Source organism: Centruroides vittatus, unplaced genomic scaffold, assembly GCF_030686945.1.
Source record: "Centruroides vittatus isolate TY-2023 unplaced genomic scaffold, ASM3068694v2 contig_3221, whole genome shotgun sequence".
Taxonomy (NCBI): Eukaryota; Metazoa; Arthropoda; class Arachnida; order Scorpiones; family Buthidae; genus Centruroides; species Centruroides vittatus.
In genome coordinates, this window is record NW_027122070.1 from 60,123 (window position 1) to 78,426 (window position 18,304).

The 18,304-nt window shown below is 30.2% G+C and overlaps 1 protein-coding gene across 2 annotated transcripts; it reads left to right on the forward strand.

Moving 5' to 3' along the window:
- Positions 1–363: 363 nt before the first annotated feature.
- GCS1 (mannosyl-oligosaccharide glucosidase) lies at positions 364–17,107 on the forward strand. Of its 2 annotated transcripts, none has more exons than XM_067268310.1 (3): positions 364–529; positions 6,694–7,261; positions 15,036–17,107. In XM_067268310.1, exons 2-3 carry the CDS (start codon positions 6,701–6,703, stop codon positions 16,941–16,943), a joined length of 2,469 nt encoding a protein of 822 aa, XP_067124411.1. In that variant the 5' UTR covers positions 364–529; positions 6,694–6,700; the 3' UTR covers positions 16,944–17,107. The 2 variants fall into 2 exon arrangements, with proteins under 2 accessions (XP_067124411.1, XP_067124412.1); XM_067268311.1 differs by having other exon boundaries at positions 364–479.
- The last annotated feature ends 1,197 nt before the right edge of the window (positions 17,108–18,304 follow it).

Here is an 18,304-nt window from a genome sequence, read left to right on the forward strand (position 1 = left end):
AAATTCTCGATCCAGACTGAGGATTCCACTGTTCGTGGAACTTCTTGACATCTTCTCCTCTATACAGTTCCTCTGTTATGGCATCGCTTAATGTAAACATAATCTTAACTTTAGTTTCATCTTTCCACATAAACTACAACAGAACTCATCGTCCAACATCGACTCCATGACACTCTGTACGCGACATCTAGTGGAGAAACTTTATAATCAATAAATTCATTTTATTATTTAAATTTTATAAAATTATAAATTAATATTTGTAGGAAAAAGACAATAATTATTAATTAATACGAAAATGTATTCCAAGTTTAAAGAGTAAACAGTATTCGTGGCAGTGTTTATTTAATCTGTTGTGTGTAGCATTAGTGTTATTCACATACACAACTTGCATTTAAAACACATGTTTCTTTAATTTTATAATTTCAAACAGTTTGTCACGTTTAATAATTTTAATCATCGTATAAATAAATAAATGATATGTATGTATAATTTTATCTGAGAGCTACATTAAATATTATTTATTTAACATGTAAGTTATATTTTAAATTTTATATAAATATACTAATTCTAACACAAATTTAAATCTTATAAAAAATATCTACTGAAATATAAGTTCAATTTATTACATTAATATTTGGTGGAATCCAGAAAAATCCTTTTTCTGGAAAATAAATGACATGTAAATGCTTGGTTTTCACAGTACTTGCAATGCTCAGTTTATTATATAAAATGTGAATGCACACTTGAAATAAAACATAAAAGATGGTAGAATCAATTATTGATTGATTTCTTATTCCTGTGGCATTATTAATATACATATTCATTGTATCTGAGAGTTGGCATGATATTTGAAAATGTTAGATAAAATGAATCTTTTACTCCTAGTAGTTTGTTTTCCTTTTCCTATGTAATGCAGGGAACAGGGATAATGAATTTTTGGAAGAAGAGAAACTGTATTATCATTCATTATTCAAAATATTTGTAATATAATTTCAGAATAGAAATAAATCTTTAGAAAAACAGCAAATCCTCACTTAGCATTATTAACATCATTGAGGAAAGACACAAATGGGTTAATGTTACCTATAGTAGCGAACATGGCAGCTCGTCTCTGAAACAGTAGAGACGCACGTTCTAACTTAACCTAATCGAACCTATTCTAATAAATTACTATAATTATTGCCAACCAAATTATTAGAATAGGGGGTAATTTATTAGAATAGGTTAGGTTAGGTTAGAATGTGCATCCCCACTGTTTCAGAGACGAGCCGCCGTGTTCGCTACCATAGGTAACACTAACCCACAAATGTATTTCTGTTCGCTTACAATTACGGTTGTTGAATTGTTTTTATAAAGGTGAAATTGATTTTACCAGGTGGGAAATAAATGCTGGAGGTTGCAAATATCATCCAATTAGAATAATATTAATTGAATTATATCTTACATGACAATTAGCTTATGATAAAATTGGTTTCATTATACATTGTTTTCACTTAATGTTACAGTTTCAAAGAATCTATTCATGACATTAAGTGAAGATTTGCTGTAGTGTTGTAAGCTACATATATTTTAATTAAAATAATTGGGATAAACCAAACTTTAATGGAAATTAATTTGAAATAAAAATGTTTAGTTCGTAATGTTCATTAGTTAAATCTGAATTAAGAAATATTTCAAAAACTAATATAAAAATAGTTATTCATTAAATTTAAAAATTTAATAACAAATTACTTAAAATAGTGGAACTATGTCGTGATTTTCGTAAATTTTTTCCAAATTATTTTATATTTCACTAATGCATGGCTTGTTTTGTTATCCGAGGTTTACTCCATAATTTCTCTGTTACGTTTCTGTCATATTATTTTTGTTAAATCATATATATTTTGATTAATATCTTCTTCAGCTTGGATCCAAGTGCTTATCAAAAAGCTACATTTTAATCCTACTTGTACACACTTATTCTTTTATTAATATTAGTATACATTTTGGTCTCTGGTATACCAACACAGATTTTTTTTAACAATGCTGATTCTTATTTATTGAATTTGGATATTTTTTGTATAAAATCTGTTATAAATGCTTAATATTTATAAGAAAAATTATTTTCTTAAAACTAGTTTTAAACAAGAAAATGAATTTCAAGTTTTGCTCAAACATTTTCACAGAACTGATACTTCAGGTTCTGTAAATTTTAATGCATTCATTTGTATTTACAAAAACAAGTCTTTCCTATACTACTGTACTGATTAAGTGTCTCACAACTGGTAACAAGTAAAGAAAAAAACAAAATATATATATTTTTTTATATATATATTATAAACATATTTTATAATATATATTATAATATATTTATAATATATTAATAAGTATATAATTTTTCTTACACAGGAATATAAATAGCTTAATTTGATCAAACATGTTTACACTCCTGTTACTTCCCGGAGTTGTATGTAAGAATTATAACCCATTAATATAATACATGGTTGACAACAAAGCTACTTTATTTTTTCGGGTGTAAGAAGGGTTTTGTTTTTATTAAAAGCATTTTTGAAATTCTTTTTTACTCACTCCAAAGTTAGTATAAACTTCAGATTTGTTTTCCTCAGAGTTGTTCCAGCATGTTTCAAAAAGGCTTATTGGGGAATTCTTTGGAGTGACATTGTCTTCAATCAGTGTCAGTCAATAAAAACATCCCCAATCTAGAAATGCTGGGTGGATTGCAAGAAAACTGCCTTTGGTTCTCGATATCACTTTCTGCTTACCTGTTCAAACTTGCTACATGATGTCATCACATCGCTAGATAACTGGTGCATGGGACTCCCATTGCACAGGAGCTTGACAATCTGCTGTTTTCCTGCAGTGTGCTTTGTGATTCAATTTTGTGCTGAATGTTGAAATAAGTGGGTCACAGCAAGAAAAAGTGTACAAATGCTTTATTTCTCTGTTATGTATCCATAACATAATTTTAAAATTTTAATTAAATATTTTAAATCAAAATAGTTTTCTTAATTATTTTTGCTAACTAGTATTGGATAATCTGACAAGAACATTTTGGGTTGAAGTGACAATTTTCATGAACAGTTAACAAAGTTTTCACAACCTCCAAATTCTGTTACACAATGCCCCTTTGGGATCACAACCCATAGTTGAAGCAGTCCTTCTCTAAAGGGATACTTTTTTCTAAAACTAAGTAGTTATTCACTCATTGAGCAATATTCAAAAGGTGTATGCAGCTCTGTATAGTTTTTGACACATAAGACATCCCAAACCTTGATTGCAACTAATTTGTCACTGGATTTCTCCACAACCAGTGACATCTACAGAAAATTTTTCAGGGGGAAAGCTTGGAGGTGAATAATTGGGCTGTAATTTGAAAAAAATTGTAGACCTATAAATTCCCACTGTTGTCCATCCATCTGTTCATTTGTCTGTCCTTCCTTAATCTCAAGAATGAGACCAGATACAAAAAGCTTAGGGGCAGGAGGCCCCAATTAACTACATATGAACTTTCAATGCAAACTGGAAGTCATGTTATTTCAATTCAAAAATTTTCCTCTGAATGATGTTAGATGATTGGCACAACTTTATTGTTAAAGGAAAAGCATGATGTACAGGGAAGCCACTACTAATTTGAAGTGGAGAACATATATTTTAAATTAAATATGATTGTCATAATGCCAGGTTGCTTTTTAATGTCACAATAAATAATTGCTTATTATATCAATAAATTTTTGTTTAATTATGTAATTTTTTTTAGTTTTTTTCACTGGCAGATTATGGAATACAGTCATGGTCAAGGATGTAAGGTTACATATCTCAGTCACTTTTATGATTATAATTTGGGAAATGTTTTATTTGATTGCAAAGTAGGGCAAGTGCCCCACCTGTCCCTTTTATAAATGTCCTTGGTTACTACTCATGATATCTTATTGCCAGAATATAAAGGTGTGATGCATAGGAGTAGTTAGCAGTGCACATCTGTAAAATCCATTGCCATGTCTCATTGTAAAAAGTTTTTCTAAGTTGGTATAGGAACATTTTTTTAAACTTCAGAAAAGTAAGAGGTTCAAAGAAAGCCTTAATTTCTGAGTTACTCCATTATTTTGAGAAAACCTTACTATAGTTTCTGAGCAATCTGTAATCTGTTTTATAATTTCTGTAACAAACAAAATGTCTTATGTTTCATGTGGAATGGAAATGTTTTTCTATTCCTTTAGGTCAGGTAGATGCAAAATAACATTTCTTCAAGTACCATATCTTTCAGGCATGTTGAGTGTCAACTGATAAGTTTTTTTTTTTATCAGTGATAGTTGGACCAGTTTATTCAATTAAAGCAGACTTTCATTTGTTCATCATTGATTTCACTTTCTGTGTCAGTATATTCATTCTATAGTCATAATGATCATCAAACTTAATCTTAATCATCATCAAACATACAGTATCTTCAGACTCTTAACGCTGTTATAATTCTTCTAAACCCACTGTTTTATTTCTTACTCCACCATTATTTTTGTCATAATCTGGAAATTTCACATGCAAAATGTATGTACTGGGGTTTATGGAATCCCCACTCACTACTTTCTGTCTGATTTTGGCAGACAGCAAATTCAAAATGAAAAAACCTGTTAAGTTCTTATTACACAAGTTTACCAATTTAATTTACCAAAATCGTCCACGAGTCTTGTTTTAAAAGTCACAATAAGAGTTCTTGCAGATCCCAGTGTGTACATCCCAGATTAATTTTATATGGGACTATGTAATCACAGCTTAAAATATTAAAAGTTTTTCTACTTTTTAGAAAGGAATGAAACTCAGATGACAAAGCAAATCATGCATTAGCAGAATATTTATTAATTCAAGAAGGTAAATAATTATTTAATAAAATTTCTGTGTGTATCTTATGTGTGAATTACTGTAATGAGTATGGTTAATTCCATGAATCCTGGTTGACTTGAACTAAAACTCAACAAATCCAAGTTCAAATTTCATATATTTTAACAGTATTAAATAGAAATCATCAATCAGTGATCATCAAAGCATTATTAGTAAAAATGTAAGGAAATAAAACAAAATTAAAAATGATAAAGCTAACCTGCTACTTAGTTTTATCATCATTTCTACAATACTGACATTACAGCTTGCATAATGGAATCTTTAAGTCAATTTGTGACTTTACAGTGCAAAAAGTTGAAGACAGTCCAAGTCTCTTTCAGAAATTCATCAAATAATTGAATGATAGGCCTATTTCATAAATCCAGCAACACTGTTTGCAAAACATAAGTACACGTAACCCCCATATAACACGGCACTTCTATAGCACTGATTCCTTCTAACACGGTTTGAGAATTGGGAACATCCCCTGTATAATACGGTGCTTTTATAGCATAAATTCACTCTAACACGGTTCGAGAATTGGGTAAAACTCTCGTACAACATGAAATGTAATAAAACCTATTAAAAGCAAACTTTATCTAATTTGAAAATAGGGAAATCCCCGTACAACAGTTCAATAAACGTGATAAAGCTTTTAAGTGCGAAGGATACCTCATTTGACATTTTTCATTCGAGTGCATATGTACTATCAGATTTTCCTGCATACTTTTTGTGAACTATTAGTAGTTAAGTACAGTATGTAAATTTTCTTTTCCCGCCTTCTGTCGATACACGTGGTCCTTCTCGAAACTTGTTTCAGTGTTGCCAGATCTCAATGCTTCTGCTTTTGAAGTTGCCAGATGTTTTTCCCTTATTCCATACTTGCTTTATTTAGTCACTGGTTTTTAGGCATTGAACCGCACCTCCGACCGTTGGGACAATCCACACCTTTACAAGTATAATTTAAGACTAATTGTGTCTCATTTTTGGGTATGTAGATAAAGAATTTTCAGTTAACAGTGCTTAGTGATGACGAAGAAAACATTGTTTAATTTATATTAATATGTATCACTTAAGAAAATTTTAATAAAGATATTTATCTTATTTATGAAAATATAATAGCATGTTTTTTAATTTTTGGAACCTAACCTCCTTTTCGTGTTAGTTCTTTGTTTCATATAGGCCTAACACAGATTCGCATAACATGGCAATTTTTTGGAACATAACTCCCGTGTTATACGGGGGTTACCTGTTTGTCGTTATGTTCATTTATATATTTTATAAAGGTTTAAAAAAAAAACAGATAGAAGTAAAAATGCTAAAGAAGTCAAAAGTTTGGAAATTCTTCAAGGCAGTCTCAAAGTTAGAAGCTTGACAGCTGATGATCAAGATGGTTAAAAAGTTAATATATTATCTTCAAAGTATTAGTAAACTTATCTATATTCATGTTTAAAAAAATCTGGTCACTTTGTTGTTGACAGATACTGGTAGATATTTACAATATTAAGTAAATTTCTTAAATAGTGTCTTTTAACATTTTTATTAGCTGATGTAACAATTCTCCATTCAATAACTCTTTCTCCCATTATTTATTTTATTCTTTACAATATACTGTAAGTATTTTAAGCTTTATGTCATTTTTACTTAACAAAAACTATTGAATAAATTTTCATAATGTTTAATAATGAAAGGCATTATAGCGTTATGTATAATTTTTTTTTAAATCTTATAATATAAATAAATTATTATAAAAAGTATTTCAATTTGTTTTAAAATTTGATAATTGTGTTATCTGATAAATTCTTGTTTTTGTCATTTTAGAACATAAATGGCAAGGCAACGTCGTGGTGGAAAAGCTAGTACAAATAGCCACGGTGGAAGTGGACATCCTTTGCACAGTAAATTAAGTAATAAAGGCACAAATCAGCAAAAGTGGAATATAAAACTATTAATTTTTGTGATGTTTAATGTAATTATAGTATTATCTAGCATTGTTTATCTTTATTTTAGTCATCAGCTAGAAAACATTGTCATAACACCAATAGATAGTCCAAAAATAATTGAAAATCATGGGTTGAATGTACCTGAGAAATATTGGGGAAGTTATCGTGGTGGTCTTTACTTTGGATTGAAGACAAGGACTCCTAAATCTCTTGTTGTTGGTTTAATGTGGTTTTCCCAGAAGATTATTGACAATAGTTTACAAATACGTCATTGGTGCAATCAATGGGATAAATTAAAAAAATATGGCTGGTTGAAACACGATGGTCTTAATTTTGGTATTCAAGATATTGAAGAAGAAGAGTTCATTATTCATACTTCATTTGTTAAGAAAGTAGGTGGAAATTATGGTGGTGATTGGACAGCAAGAATTACTGTTGAATCTAAGGTATTACATTACATAAATGAGTTTTTCATAATCTATATCATTTGTTTTTAGTTTTATATATTCCATATAATAAGTAATATATCAAAACTAAATTACTATAGTAAGTATCATAGTTAGGCTGCATTAAATATTTTAAAAAATAAAAATAAAAATTTTTAAATGACCATTTCAGAGGACAAACATTTAACTTTCAAGCATTTCTTTTGCCTATTGTTCTAGAAGCCAGAGCAATAAAATCATTATGTTATTTTTTTTCTTAAAAAATTATATACTAGAATTTGTATAGTGTAAGTAAATATTTATGATTGACTTGGTATTTTTCTTTAGAGAGATTTAAAAAAAAAATTATAACAGTTTCTAAAAGATTATGTTTGGAAGTTAAGTTTTCATTTATGTGAAAGAGTCAATGTTAAGTTTTTAAAGGTTTTTTTTTAAATTTTAAGTAGTATCAATTATTTATTTATAAAATTAATATACTGTATTTAACTATAAGACAAAATGTAATTATAGAATTATCTGCTTATTCATAGTCATTGAATTTGATGATAATTAAATAGAATAATAATTATTGTAGAATAATTTAACATAAATCAAAAGCAGAGTTGTCAGACATTCTGATTTGAATGGGATTGTTCCAAATTACAAAGATAGTCTCACACTATCTATCAAAAATTCCTCATAGATTACCTCTGACTTTACATATTAAAATTTTATAATAAATCAGAAAACTTAAATTAGGTATATTATCACCTATAAGGTATTTTTAAATTCCTTACTTGGCGTGACACAAACTTGGAGTGATTACTGCTCTCTTCAATTCAGAACTTTGTGAATTTCTAGAATCTGTATTTTGAGAACATTTTCAATTTCAAATCATACCATTTGTCATTAGTTCAGAACTGCTCAGAACTGCTCAACTGTCATATATAGCCTAGAGTTTTTGTATATATTTTTACTACAGTTTATTATGCCAAACAAACTGTCAGATTATATCAGGCTAGGATATTCCTATTATTAATAATTAAATACTAGTAACTCTGCCTAGAGATAAGCATTTATGCCACCATCTCTCGATACTTAGTATTTAATTATTAATAGTAGCCATATCCTTGCCCAATATGATCCAGCAGTTTGGCATTTACCAATTAATCAGGTTATTGGTTGTTCGTATTTGTACAGATTATTATTTATATTTATTCAAAATCTATATGTTTTTCTGTAATAAATAAAAGACATTATTTGTCAATATAGTTCTCTTTTATTGCAATACATTTTTCATAACATGAAATATTCTGGATTAATTCATTGGGATCATTGTACCATGAATCATTCATATCAGCTACACGAGAATTAAAGTCTCCCAATAAAAGGATATACAGTGTGATATGATTCCATTGTGGCGATACGCCATATTGTTGTATATATATATGTAGCGTTAAGCCTAGTATTAAGTTTCGTTAATCCTTTGTTCTATGTCTTTTCTTCGAATTCTCTAACGGTCTTTCCTTCCGGCTGGTGGGGACGAAATTTCATAGAATAACACCGGAAACAAGGTGTGAAACAAAAACCCTGAGGCAAGTCAGGGAGCGGGGGTGAGGCATTCTGAGGCTAGCGTCGAGAAGAAGCGGACGGAAAAAGAAGGTGGTCGTCGTCACGGATCGAGACAAAGTGCCGAAGTCGTCTACAGAAAAAGAACTGACATAGACGAAAACTAAAAAAAAAAACTGAGAGTGTAGCGATATAAAATTTTTTATTTGATCGGAGCTATTGAAAAGGACGACTACAAGTGACTGCGGTAGAAGTCTCCATTTCGTCAAGAGTGAAGACCAGACAAGAAAGAAACCCGGGTACCCCCACCAGCATATTTTTTTATTCTTACTCTTTATTCTTCCCTCTTCTATTTTCTTTTAAATTATAAGTTAGTTTAAGATAGTTTAAGTTAATTCTTATTATCTCTGTAAGGGCTACAAACAAAGACCAGTGTCGCGTAAACGCATCAATCCCCTTTGTGTGTACACGGTTTCACCGCACAGACCAGATACAGTTATATATATCAGCGGTGTATAGTTGGGATCACAAAGAATATAGTGTATAAAGGACCACGTGAATTAATAATAAAATATTATTATTTTGTGTAAAATTTCGTATTTTTTTGTACGTCCTCATGTACACCACACCATAACTCTATTGTTTGAAAAATTTTTAGTATATCTAAACAATCTGGAGGAAAATAAGTAACCATCACAATTACGAGTTTATTCATTAGATTTATTTATTTGAAGGATTTTGCATAAATTATTTTTTTATTAGGACACACATGCCTCCTTTTGGTCAACTTGAACCTATTGATATTTGCAGTGAAACACTTTCTATTAAATAGTCTTTAAATATGTTTGATTTGTAAAACAATTCCAAGGTTATCCATGTTTCTGTTATACTGATGATATCTGTTTTAAGATTAAAATGAAAGAAATTATACAATGTTTTGTTTTTTAAACCCTTGCAATTCCAGTTTAATACTGTGAGAATTTGATTTTTTGTAGTTACTGTTCTTAAGAGCCGCCGCAAACTAGCACTTTGCGAGAGCAAAATGCTAGCAAACGTGCCCTAGCACAACCGATGACGTCAAAGGCTTTGCCCCTCTCTTCTTGCTCACGTGGTTTTTCCTTTGCTAGAGCAGCGATACGAGAGTACTCTCGCTGTTCACAGAATTCAACAACGAGAGCATTACGCTAGCAAGAGAGAGCAGCGGAAAATGGATGACTACATAAACATGCCACACGTCGAAAAAGAAATAATAGAATTTTATTGATGTATGTAAATTACATGATTAATACATTCAGTATTGAAAAGAAAATTGTATAAATGTTGTATATTAAAATAGTTATTTATAAATAGGCTTAAGCCTAGTTAGGCTTAACTAATAGGCATATTTTTCCCATTCTGTTTCAAAGTTCGGAACGAAAACTGACAGATAGGTTCCGTTATAATTACTGACGGAACGAAAACTGACAAGTATAGGTTATAATAAAATCTTTGTTCTATAGCCAATCCACATCTGGATTCCACGTCATGTGGACTAGTTACGCGAGCAAACGTTGTGTAGTTTGCGGCTGCTTCGTGCTCGAGTAGCTTACCTAGCAAAAATTGGCCCATAGCATCATGGGAAAAAAGGCGGGGCTTGGGATAGCGAGCGAGAGTACTCTAGCTCTCGCTTCCTGTAGTTTGCGGCGGCTCTAAGAGAGCTTTCTGTGGTTGTTGTTTATCAACTTGTTAAGTACTTTGATAGTAGGACTAAAAAAAATTCTCTGCATTAACCAACTGCTTTGTCCCAACATTATGTTATTTTGTCCATTATGTTATTTTGTCTCAACCTACCAACAGAAAATTATTATGTAGTTTTAGTTGTTGGTTTTTTTTTTATTTTGATATAAACTGGAAGGAGATTATATCATCTAACTCTAGAACACTTAGTGAGATCTGCTGAAATTTACATGCTTTGCTAGTCATCAAGTAATTTTTGTTGTTTTTTCTTAATAGAGACAATAAAAAATTGATCTTGAACTTGGTTATTTCTTAATGTTAATCTTACAGTTGGGTTAATTGTCTTGGTTAATTGAACTATGTAGGCTGGTTTTTTTCATGCTCCGATGGTCCATAAAAAAAAAGACAAGTGTAAATAACAAAATGACTTTATTACTGAAAGTTAGGTACAACATGATTACTTTTCAACGTAATCGCTGTGAAAGATTGAGGCATTCGTCATATCTGTGGACAAGCTTTTCCATCCCCTTGTCATAGAATGTTGCCACCAATGACTTAAAGATGGGCTTTAACGTTTTGAAGATCGTCATTAGTCTCGAACCTTGCCCTCCTAGCCACTTTTCCTGTTCAAGAAAGAGGTGGGAGTCGCTTGGCACTAAATCGGGGCTATATGCTGGGTGTTTAAAGGTGGTGAAGACTTCCACCCAGCTTAAAACTTTTTAATGTGTGAAGACTTCCACCTCTTTTCTGAACTGAAAACATAACTAACAGGGCAGAGGTTTGAGACTAATGATGATCTTCAAAACAACATTGTTAAGGCTATCTCAATTCACTGGTGGCAACATTCTATGACAAGGGGATGGAAAAGCTTATCCACAGATGTGACAAATTCCTCAATCTTCACAGTGATTACGTCGAAAAGTAACCATGTTTGTACTTAACTTTTGGTAATAAATTCATTTTGTTATTACACTTGTCTTTGTTTTATGGACCATCGGAGCTTGAAAAGAAAACGCCCTCATATAGCTCTAGATCCAGGATTTTCACCATAAAATTTTGAATTTCTAATTTAAAAATATTTTTCAAAGTAGGGTGATTATGTAAAATTACATTATTTTGATGAAAACTGTTGATTCCTTCTGTTACACAGTTTAGTTTGACTTGTTAGAGGTCTTTCATGTTTTACCAGGGAATGTTGCATAGGACTGGGAATAGGTACCATTCTGAAAATTAATGATAGAATTGATTTTAAATTAATCTCTTCCCTTCTATCAAATTACATGGGTTTGTAAATCACCAGCTCACTGTCTTACTTCGTGTCATTGAAAGCTCAAAATGAAAAGTGCCACAGTCACAGTAGCCATGACACACCCCTTTAATTATAATTATTAAATTTAATAAGAGAATGTGCCTAATGCCTATCTCTAGTACCAAATTACTCAGAATTTAATTATTAATAGTAACAGTAAAGTAGCTCGATTGAAAAATAGAAATTATTTGGCTTATTATTAAACATCAGGCTTTGAGATGTTTATATAATTATCTATATCATCCAGAACCTTATTTTTTTTAATATTAAATTGTTGGCATTAATAATTTATGGCATTAAAAATAACCAGAAAACAGCTGAGAAAAGCCATATTTATTGATTTAAAAACTGAAATACAAATTAGATTTAGCATCAAAAGAGCAGACTGCTTTAGTTATAATTGTAACCGGAGGGTTAATTATAACTAAAGCAGTCTGTTTGGTGCCACATCAGGATGACACCACTATGTCTCTATCAACACAGAAACCACAATGGTGATTTGTTTTCTTTCTACCTTAGTTATGTGAGCAGTTGCATGCATAAGCGATCGGATTCCAGATGGAGGTCTGTGAGACAGCTAGACATAAGTGAGTCACTCAGATACCAGATTAACTAACAAATACCTGTTTATTTGTCAATGAAATTCCGACATAGCAGAACAAGACAGAGATAAACTGCTCTTCGGGGACAGTTTGAAGACAGGCAGAGATTTTCAGTCTGTTTACAGGAGTAAGAATTGAGGAACTGAAGTATCAAGGATCTATAGCTGGAGAAGAGGATATTCCATTTCTGGAAACACTAATTATATTATTCCGTTATAGGAGGCAGTGATATTGGCTGTATCAGCGATGATTATATTCCAAATTGGAGACAATGATAATCCGAATGTAGGTTTTGTTTTAACTTTATCAGTTGAGAGACTGGCAGTGACTACATGGAGGAATTCGTGACAACTTTATCCAGTGGAAGAACTGGCGATGACTTGACTTCGCTGGCCTTCGTTTTTATATTAAAAATGACAGAATTGGGAAAGTGTCTTTTTTGACACTGAGAACATGTAAGAAGAGATGCTCCCAGGTGTGGAAAGTTGACAGATATTGCAGGCGACAAAGTTATATTATTGAAAATGACAGTACTTTGCTTTATTATTTAGTTTAAGTTGTTTAATTTGAAGTTCAGGTTCTCGCATAATGGTGGATATGTTGATATGAACACCCAAAGCTGGAACAACAGTCCATATCTCAAATAAAGCATCAGTACTTACTCCAGCACATGATTCAATAAACACAAATGTTTTCAGCCCCTACTTAGGGGCCTTTGTCAGAAAGTACAGCTGTTCCATTGAACTCGACTAATTTTTTTAATTTTACAAAGTTGTTGAGTTCAATGGAATAGCTGAACTACCTGATGAAAGCTCTTAAATGAGGGGTCAAAAATGTTTGTGTTTATTGAATCATATGCTGGATTAAGTACTGAAGTTTTACATGAGATGATGGATATATTGGTAATTTATTAATAAACTAATTTTCTCCACCAAATTTTATAAGGGACAACATGTCAGAAATAATTTTATTCACAATTTTTATTGTGAATATAATTATTATAAAAAATTGTTCTAGAAAATTATTGGCCAATTTGGTATATTGTTAGTCCAGGGCAGTTTGTTAAATTGTTGTTTTTCATTTACTAAATCATGGTTCAAATTCTGATTTAGGCAATGCTTAGACAGTTTCAGATTTCAATACAGATTTGTATTTTTATAGGAGAAAACACTATATCAATTTTTGTTGTAATATTAGCAAGGTTGAGGCCGAAGTTTTAAACGCGAAAACGTGTACGTCGGACGTTCAGCGCCGCTTTCCTGTAAGCCTAGAAGTTTGACAATGGTGTTTGGAAAGTCAGTGAATCATGCTCAACATTCCAAATGCCATTGTCAAACTTCTAGACTTACAGGAAAGCAGCGCTGAACATCCGACGTACATGTTTTCGCGTTTAAAACTTCAGCCTCAACCTTGCTATTGTTTCTATTCTATTATAGTATTTGATTTATATAACTATGAAAGTTATCTTACATAAGGGTTTATCACACCAACTGACCAATCTAACATATTTCAAAAGTTCTTTATTCCTCTGCTGTACACAATAACTAGATACAATCTAGGACTAAAATCATAAATTTGGCTAAAATGCATTTTAGGTTTTTTGACAATATAGTCCTTCTGCAATTAGCAATGTCATTTTTTAATTTTTAAAGATATATAAGCAGACAATCACCAATGATGGTTTACATTAATCACTAATTTTTGTATTTTTCTTAACTGTAAGAGCTTATCATTTAAAAATATAAAAAAATGTAAATATTTTAAACTATCATTGGTGATTGTCTGCTTATATATATATATATATATATATATATGCTTATATACCTTTAAAAATTAAAAAATAACATTGCTAATTGAAGGATTTGGCATTTTAGCCAAATTTATGTAGTCCTAGATTGTATTTAGTTATAGTGTACAGTAGACAAATAAAGAACTTTTAAAATGTGTTAGGATTTACCAAACCTACTGACCAATCTAATGTAAGATAATTTGTAATTATATAAATCAAATTCTATTAATTAAGTTACATTAGAATAATAGTATTTTTACTTTAATATAATATTGTTATATGAGCCGTTCACAGGCCAACTCGATTAACTTCATTTGTAAATCCTTAATATAATCGTTATTATTTTGAAATTTTTCACGTAACTAATTTTATATATTAAAGCTATGCTTTAATATAACGATATATAATAATAAATTCTTTCAATGTTTATTTAAATTTAAAGTTTAAAAGGAATTTTAAAAAATAATTTATATCCTCAATTTTTAACTTTTTGTTTTGTGAAGTTAATCAATTTGACAAGTGAGCAGCTCATATATACTAATTATATTGCCTGAAGGTTTTGAATACCTAAAACAGTCAGTTTTTGCTAATTTAAAGCAACTAGTCATCAAATGTTTTTATTTTTGATATTTAAATTGTATCATTAAATATGTTTTCCCATTTACATTAAATAATTTGTCTTTTGAATATATTTTAAAATAGTAATTATATCTTAACAAAAATGTATTGATTATTCATAATATTTAATATGTAATATGGAAAATTTAAATATTGACGATTTACTTTTTCTCTTTTACTTTTTCTCTTCAGCTAAACATTACTCATTCAGTTCCAATATCATTGCTATTCTATACTGCTACTAATGGCGATGGATTGATTTTACCAAAAGTTGTTGACAAAAATCAGCTTACTGAAATTCATGGAGAAACAGAACATCTAGGAAGATTTACTATCAGATTTTTATCAGATGCTTCTAATGGTGGCACAATTTTAAAATATAATTACCTGAGTACAATTGCTCCAGAAGGCTTAGCAACATTGAAAGAAGTAATTCTTCAAAAGTTAGTACTTTTTCAGTCAAAGAAAGGAAATCTTCAGTTACTTGGTTTGGTAGGTCATTCAGTTCCTCCCACCGAGCAGAGTAAGTCAGCTAATTTTATTGTTCATCAAGTTACCATTTTACCTCCTTTTCAAATGGAAGTTATGTTTGAATCAGAAGATTTTGTAGATCGTCAATATCAACTAACAGGAGACATATATGACAGAGAATTATTGCATCATAAAACCAATTTTGATGAGCAGTTTGAAAATATTTTTAAATTAACTTCTAAAGGTTATTCAGAAAAAGAAATTTTAGCAGCTCAAGCAATATTCAGTAATCTAATTGGAGGAATTAGTTATTTTTACGGTTCATCTCTTGTTCAATCAAAATATAATAAAGAGCCTGTGGAATATAGGGAAGCACCATTATATACAGCGGTACCATCTCGTTCTTTCTTTCCCAGAGGATTTCTTTGGGATGAAGGTTTTCATAATCTCTTAATTAGTAGATGGGATGCTAATATAACCAAAGAAATACTTGGACATTGGTTTGATACAATGAATTCTGAAGGATGGATTCCTCGTGAACAGATTCTTGGATTAGAAGCAAGAGCTCGTGTGCCAAAAGAATTTATAGTACAAAAGAATACAAATGCTAATCCTCCTACATTTTTCTTGACTATTGATAGCCTTATCAAAAGAACTGATAATCAAAATTTAGAAAAGGACAAAGCATTTTTGAAACATCTTTATCCAAGACTAAAAGCTTGGTTTCTTTGGTTTAATACAACACAAAATGGAAAATTGCCAGGTACTTACCGTTGGAGAGGAAGAGATTCAAATATTAATAAAGAACTTAATCCAAAAACATTAACTTCAGGACTTGATGATTATCCCAGAGCTTCACATCCAACAATTACTGAATATCATGTTGATTTAAGATGTTGGATTGCTTTAGCTGCTGGAATTTTAGGAGATATAGCACAATTAATTGGAGAACCAAGTGATGAATTTGTAGCCACTAACAAATATTTAACAGATAATCAATTGCTAGATAAATTACATTGGTCTCCAACTTCTCAATCATATTGTGATTTTGGATTACATACAGATAATATTAAATTAATTCATCCAAAACCACCACATATGCCTCCAGGGCATCCAGTGCCTAAAATGGAAATGGTTAGGTATGTTAAAGATGAACCAACATATAAATTTGTTAATAATTTGGGATATGTTAGTCTTTTTCCATTTTTATTGAAAATTGTAAAGCCAGATAATGCTAAATTAGGAAAAATCCTTAAAGATATGAGAGATCCAAATCTTTTGTGGACAAATTTTGGACTCAGATCTCTATCAAAGAAATCACCATTATACATGGAGTACAATACCGAACATGATCCACCATACTGGCGAGGTACAATTTGGATCAATATTAATTATATGGCACTTCAAGCCTTACATTACTACAGCAAGACACCAGGTCCTAGTCAAGAACAGGCATTTAATCTTTATACAGAACTTAGAAAAAATTTAGTGACAAATATATTATCTGAATATAAAAGAACAGGTTATATTTGGGAACAATATAATGACAAAACAGGAAAAGGACATGGTTCCCATCCTTTCACTGGATGGTCATCACTCGTTGTTTTAATTATGGCTGAAATTTTTTGATTTGGAAATAAATATGACATGAAAATTTTGCACAATGGGGGAACAATTATTTTAAAATAAGGTTTAATATACAAAATTATTGTTCACTTTTATAATTTGTCACAAGCTCAAACTTGTTTGAAAGAAAATTGAAAATTAAAAATTTTAGAGATTGTTAACTTGAATTACTAAATTTGTTGTTTTCTTTTTCATCATAGACTTAGTCAAAAGTAATTCAGAATATAAAACAGATTGCAAACATTTTTGTAAGATTTATATGAATGTTATTTTAAATGTTTGTATTATTAAAGAGAAAATTCACATTAGTTATTACTTTAATCCAAACTAATTTTACAGAAAAAAAAAATTAAAATATGTGAAGATGAAAATTATTTTCATTAAAAATCAAAAAACAACTGTTATCTAGCAAAAATCTCTTGCTATTTTCAACATTTATGCCTAGATAATACATGATTAATATTAAATAACTAAAACAAAAGAATGCAATAACTTTAATTTATGGGTTTGACAAAAGGAAGATTAAAATGATTTTTTTGAGTTTGATTTATGGGTTTTTTTCACTTGAGTAATTTCTTGGTTAAAATATCAAATGAAACCAATTCAAAAATTAAAATTATTAGATGAGTAAATTACACTCGAAGAAAAATATAATAAAGCCTGTTGATACCTTGTAGTAATAATTGACAATTACAAATGTGCAGCTATTCAATTACACAATAATAGAATTCCATTTCCTAACTTCAAATACAAAATGGGGACTGTATTTTTGGAATAGATATCAATTAATCATTATAAAATAATGTAATTACTTTAATATTATTTTATCTTCAAAATTGTCTTAGAGTTCAAAAGGTGAACAATTAATCAAATTTTAAATTATACGTATGAACATCAGTGTCATTCTGTATACAGAATATCTTGGGGAGATGACGACAAATATTTCTCATTGTCAGTTTTTGAGTGAATATAAAAAGGTGTACCTGTTATGTACAGTACAGTATTTGTTTCTAGTTATAATTTTTGTAATATAGTATTTTAAAAAATATTTTGGTAGGGGAGACAATTTTCCAAAATACAAAAATATTGGTTAGATATACTCCCTCTGCCTCTTCTGAATTGACACATGTGCTAATAAATATAGTGTAGCCAAAAGTAGGTATACAGTTAGAAGCCAGTCAGTATGTAGACAGTAGGTATACAAAGGTATAGACTAGTGATTTTCAACTAGTGTGCTACAAAAATTTTTGAAGGTTATTAAATTATTTTTGAAAGAAGCCCAAAGAACAATAAGTGTACATGTCAAAATTAAAACCTCTAAATTGAGTTACGAGTACAGTCAAACCTGTTTTTATGCGGGGGAT

Coding starts and splice junctions, on each gene's coding strand:
- GCS1 (XM_067268310.1), top strand. CDS start 6,701: ATGGCAAGGCAACGTCGTGGTGGAAAAGCTAGTACAAATAGCCACGGT. Junction 7,262..15,035: donor GAATTACTGTTGAATCTAAG/GTATTACATTAC, acceptor TTTTCTCTTCAG/CTAAACATTACTCATTCAGT.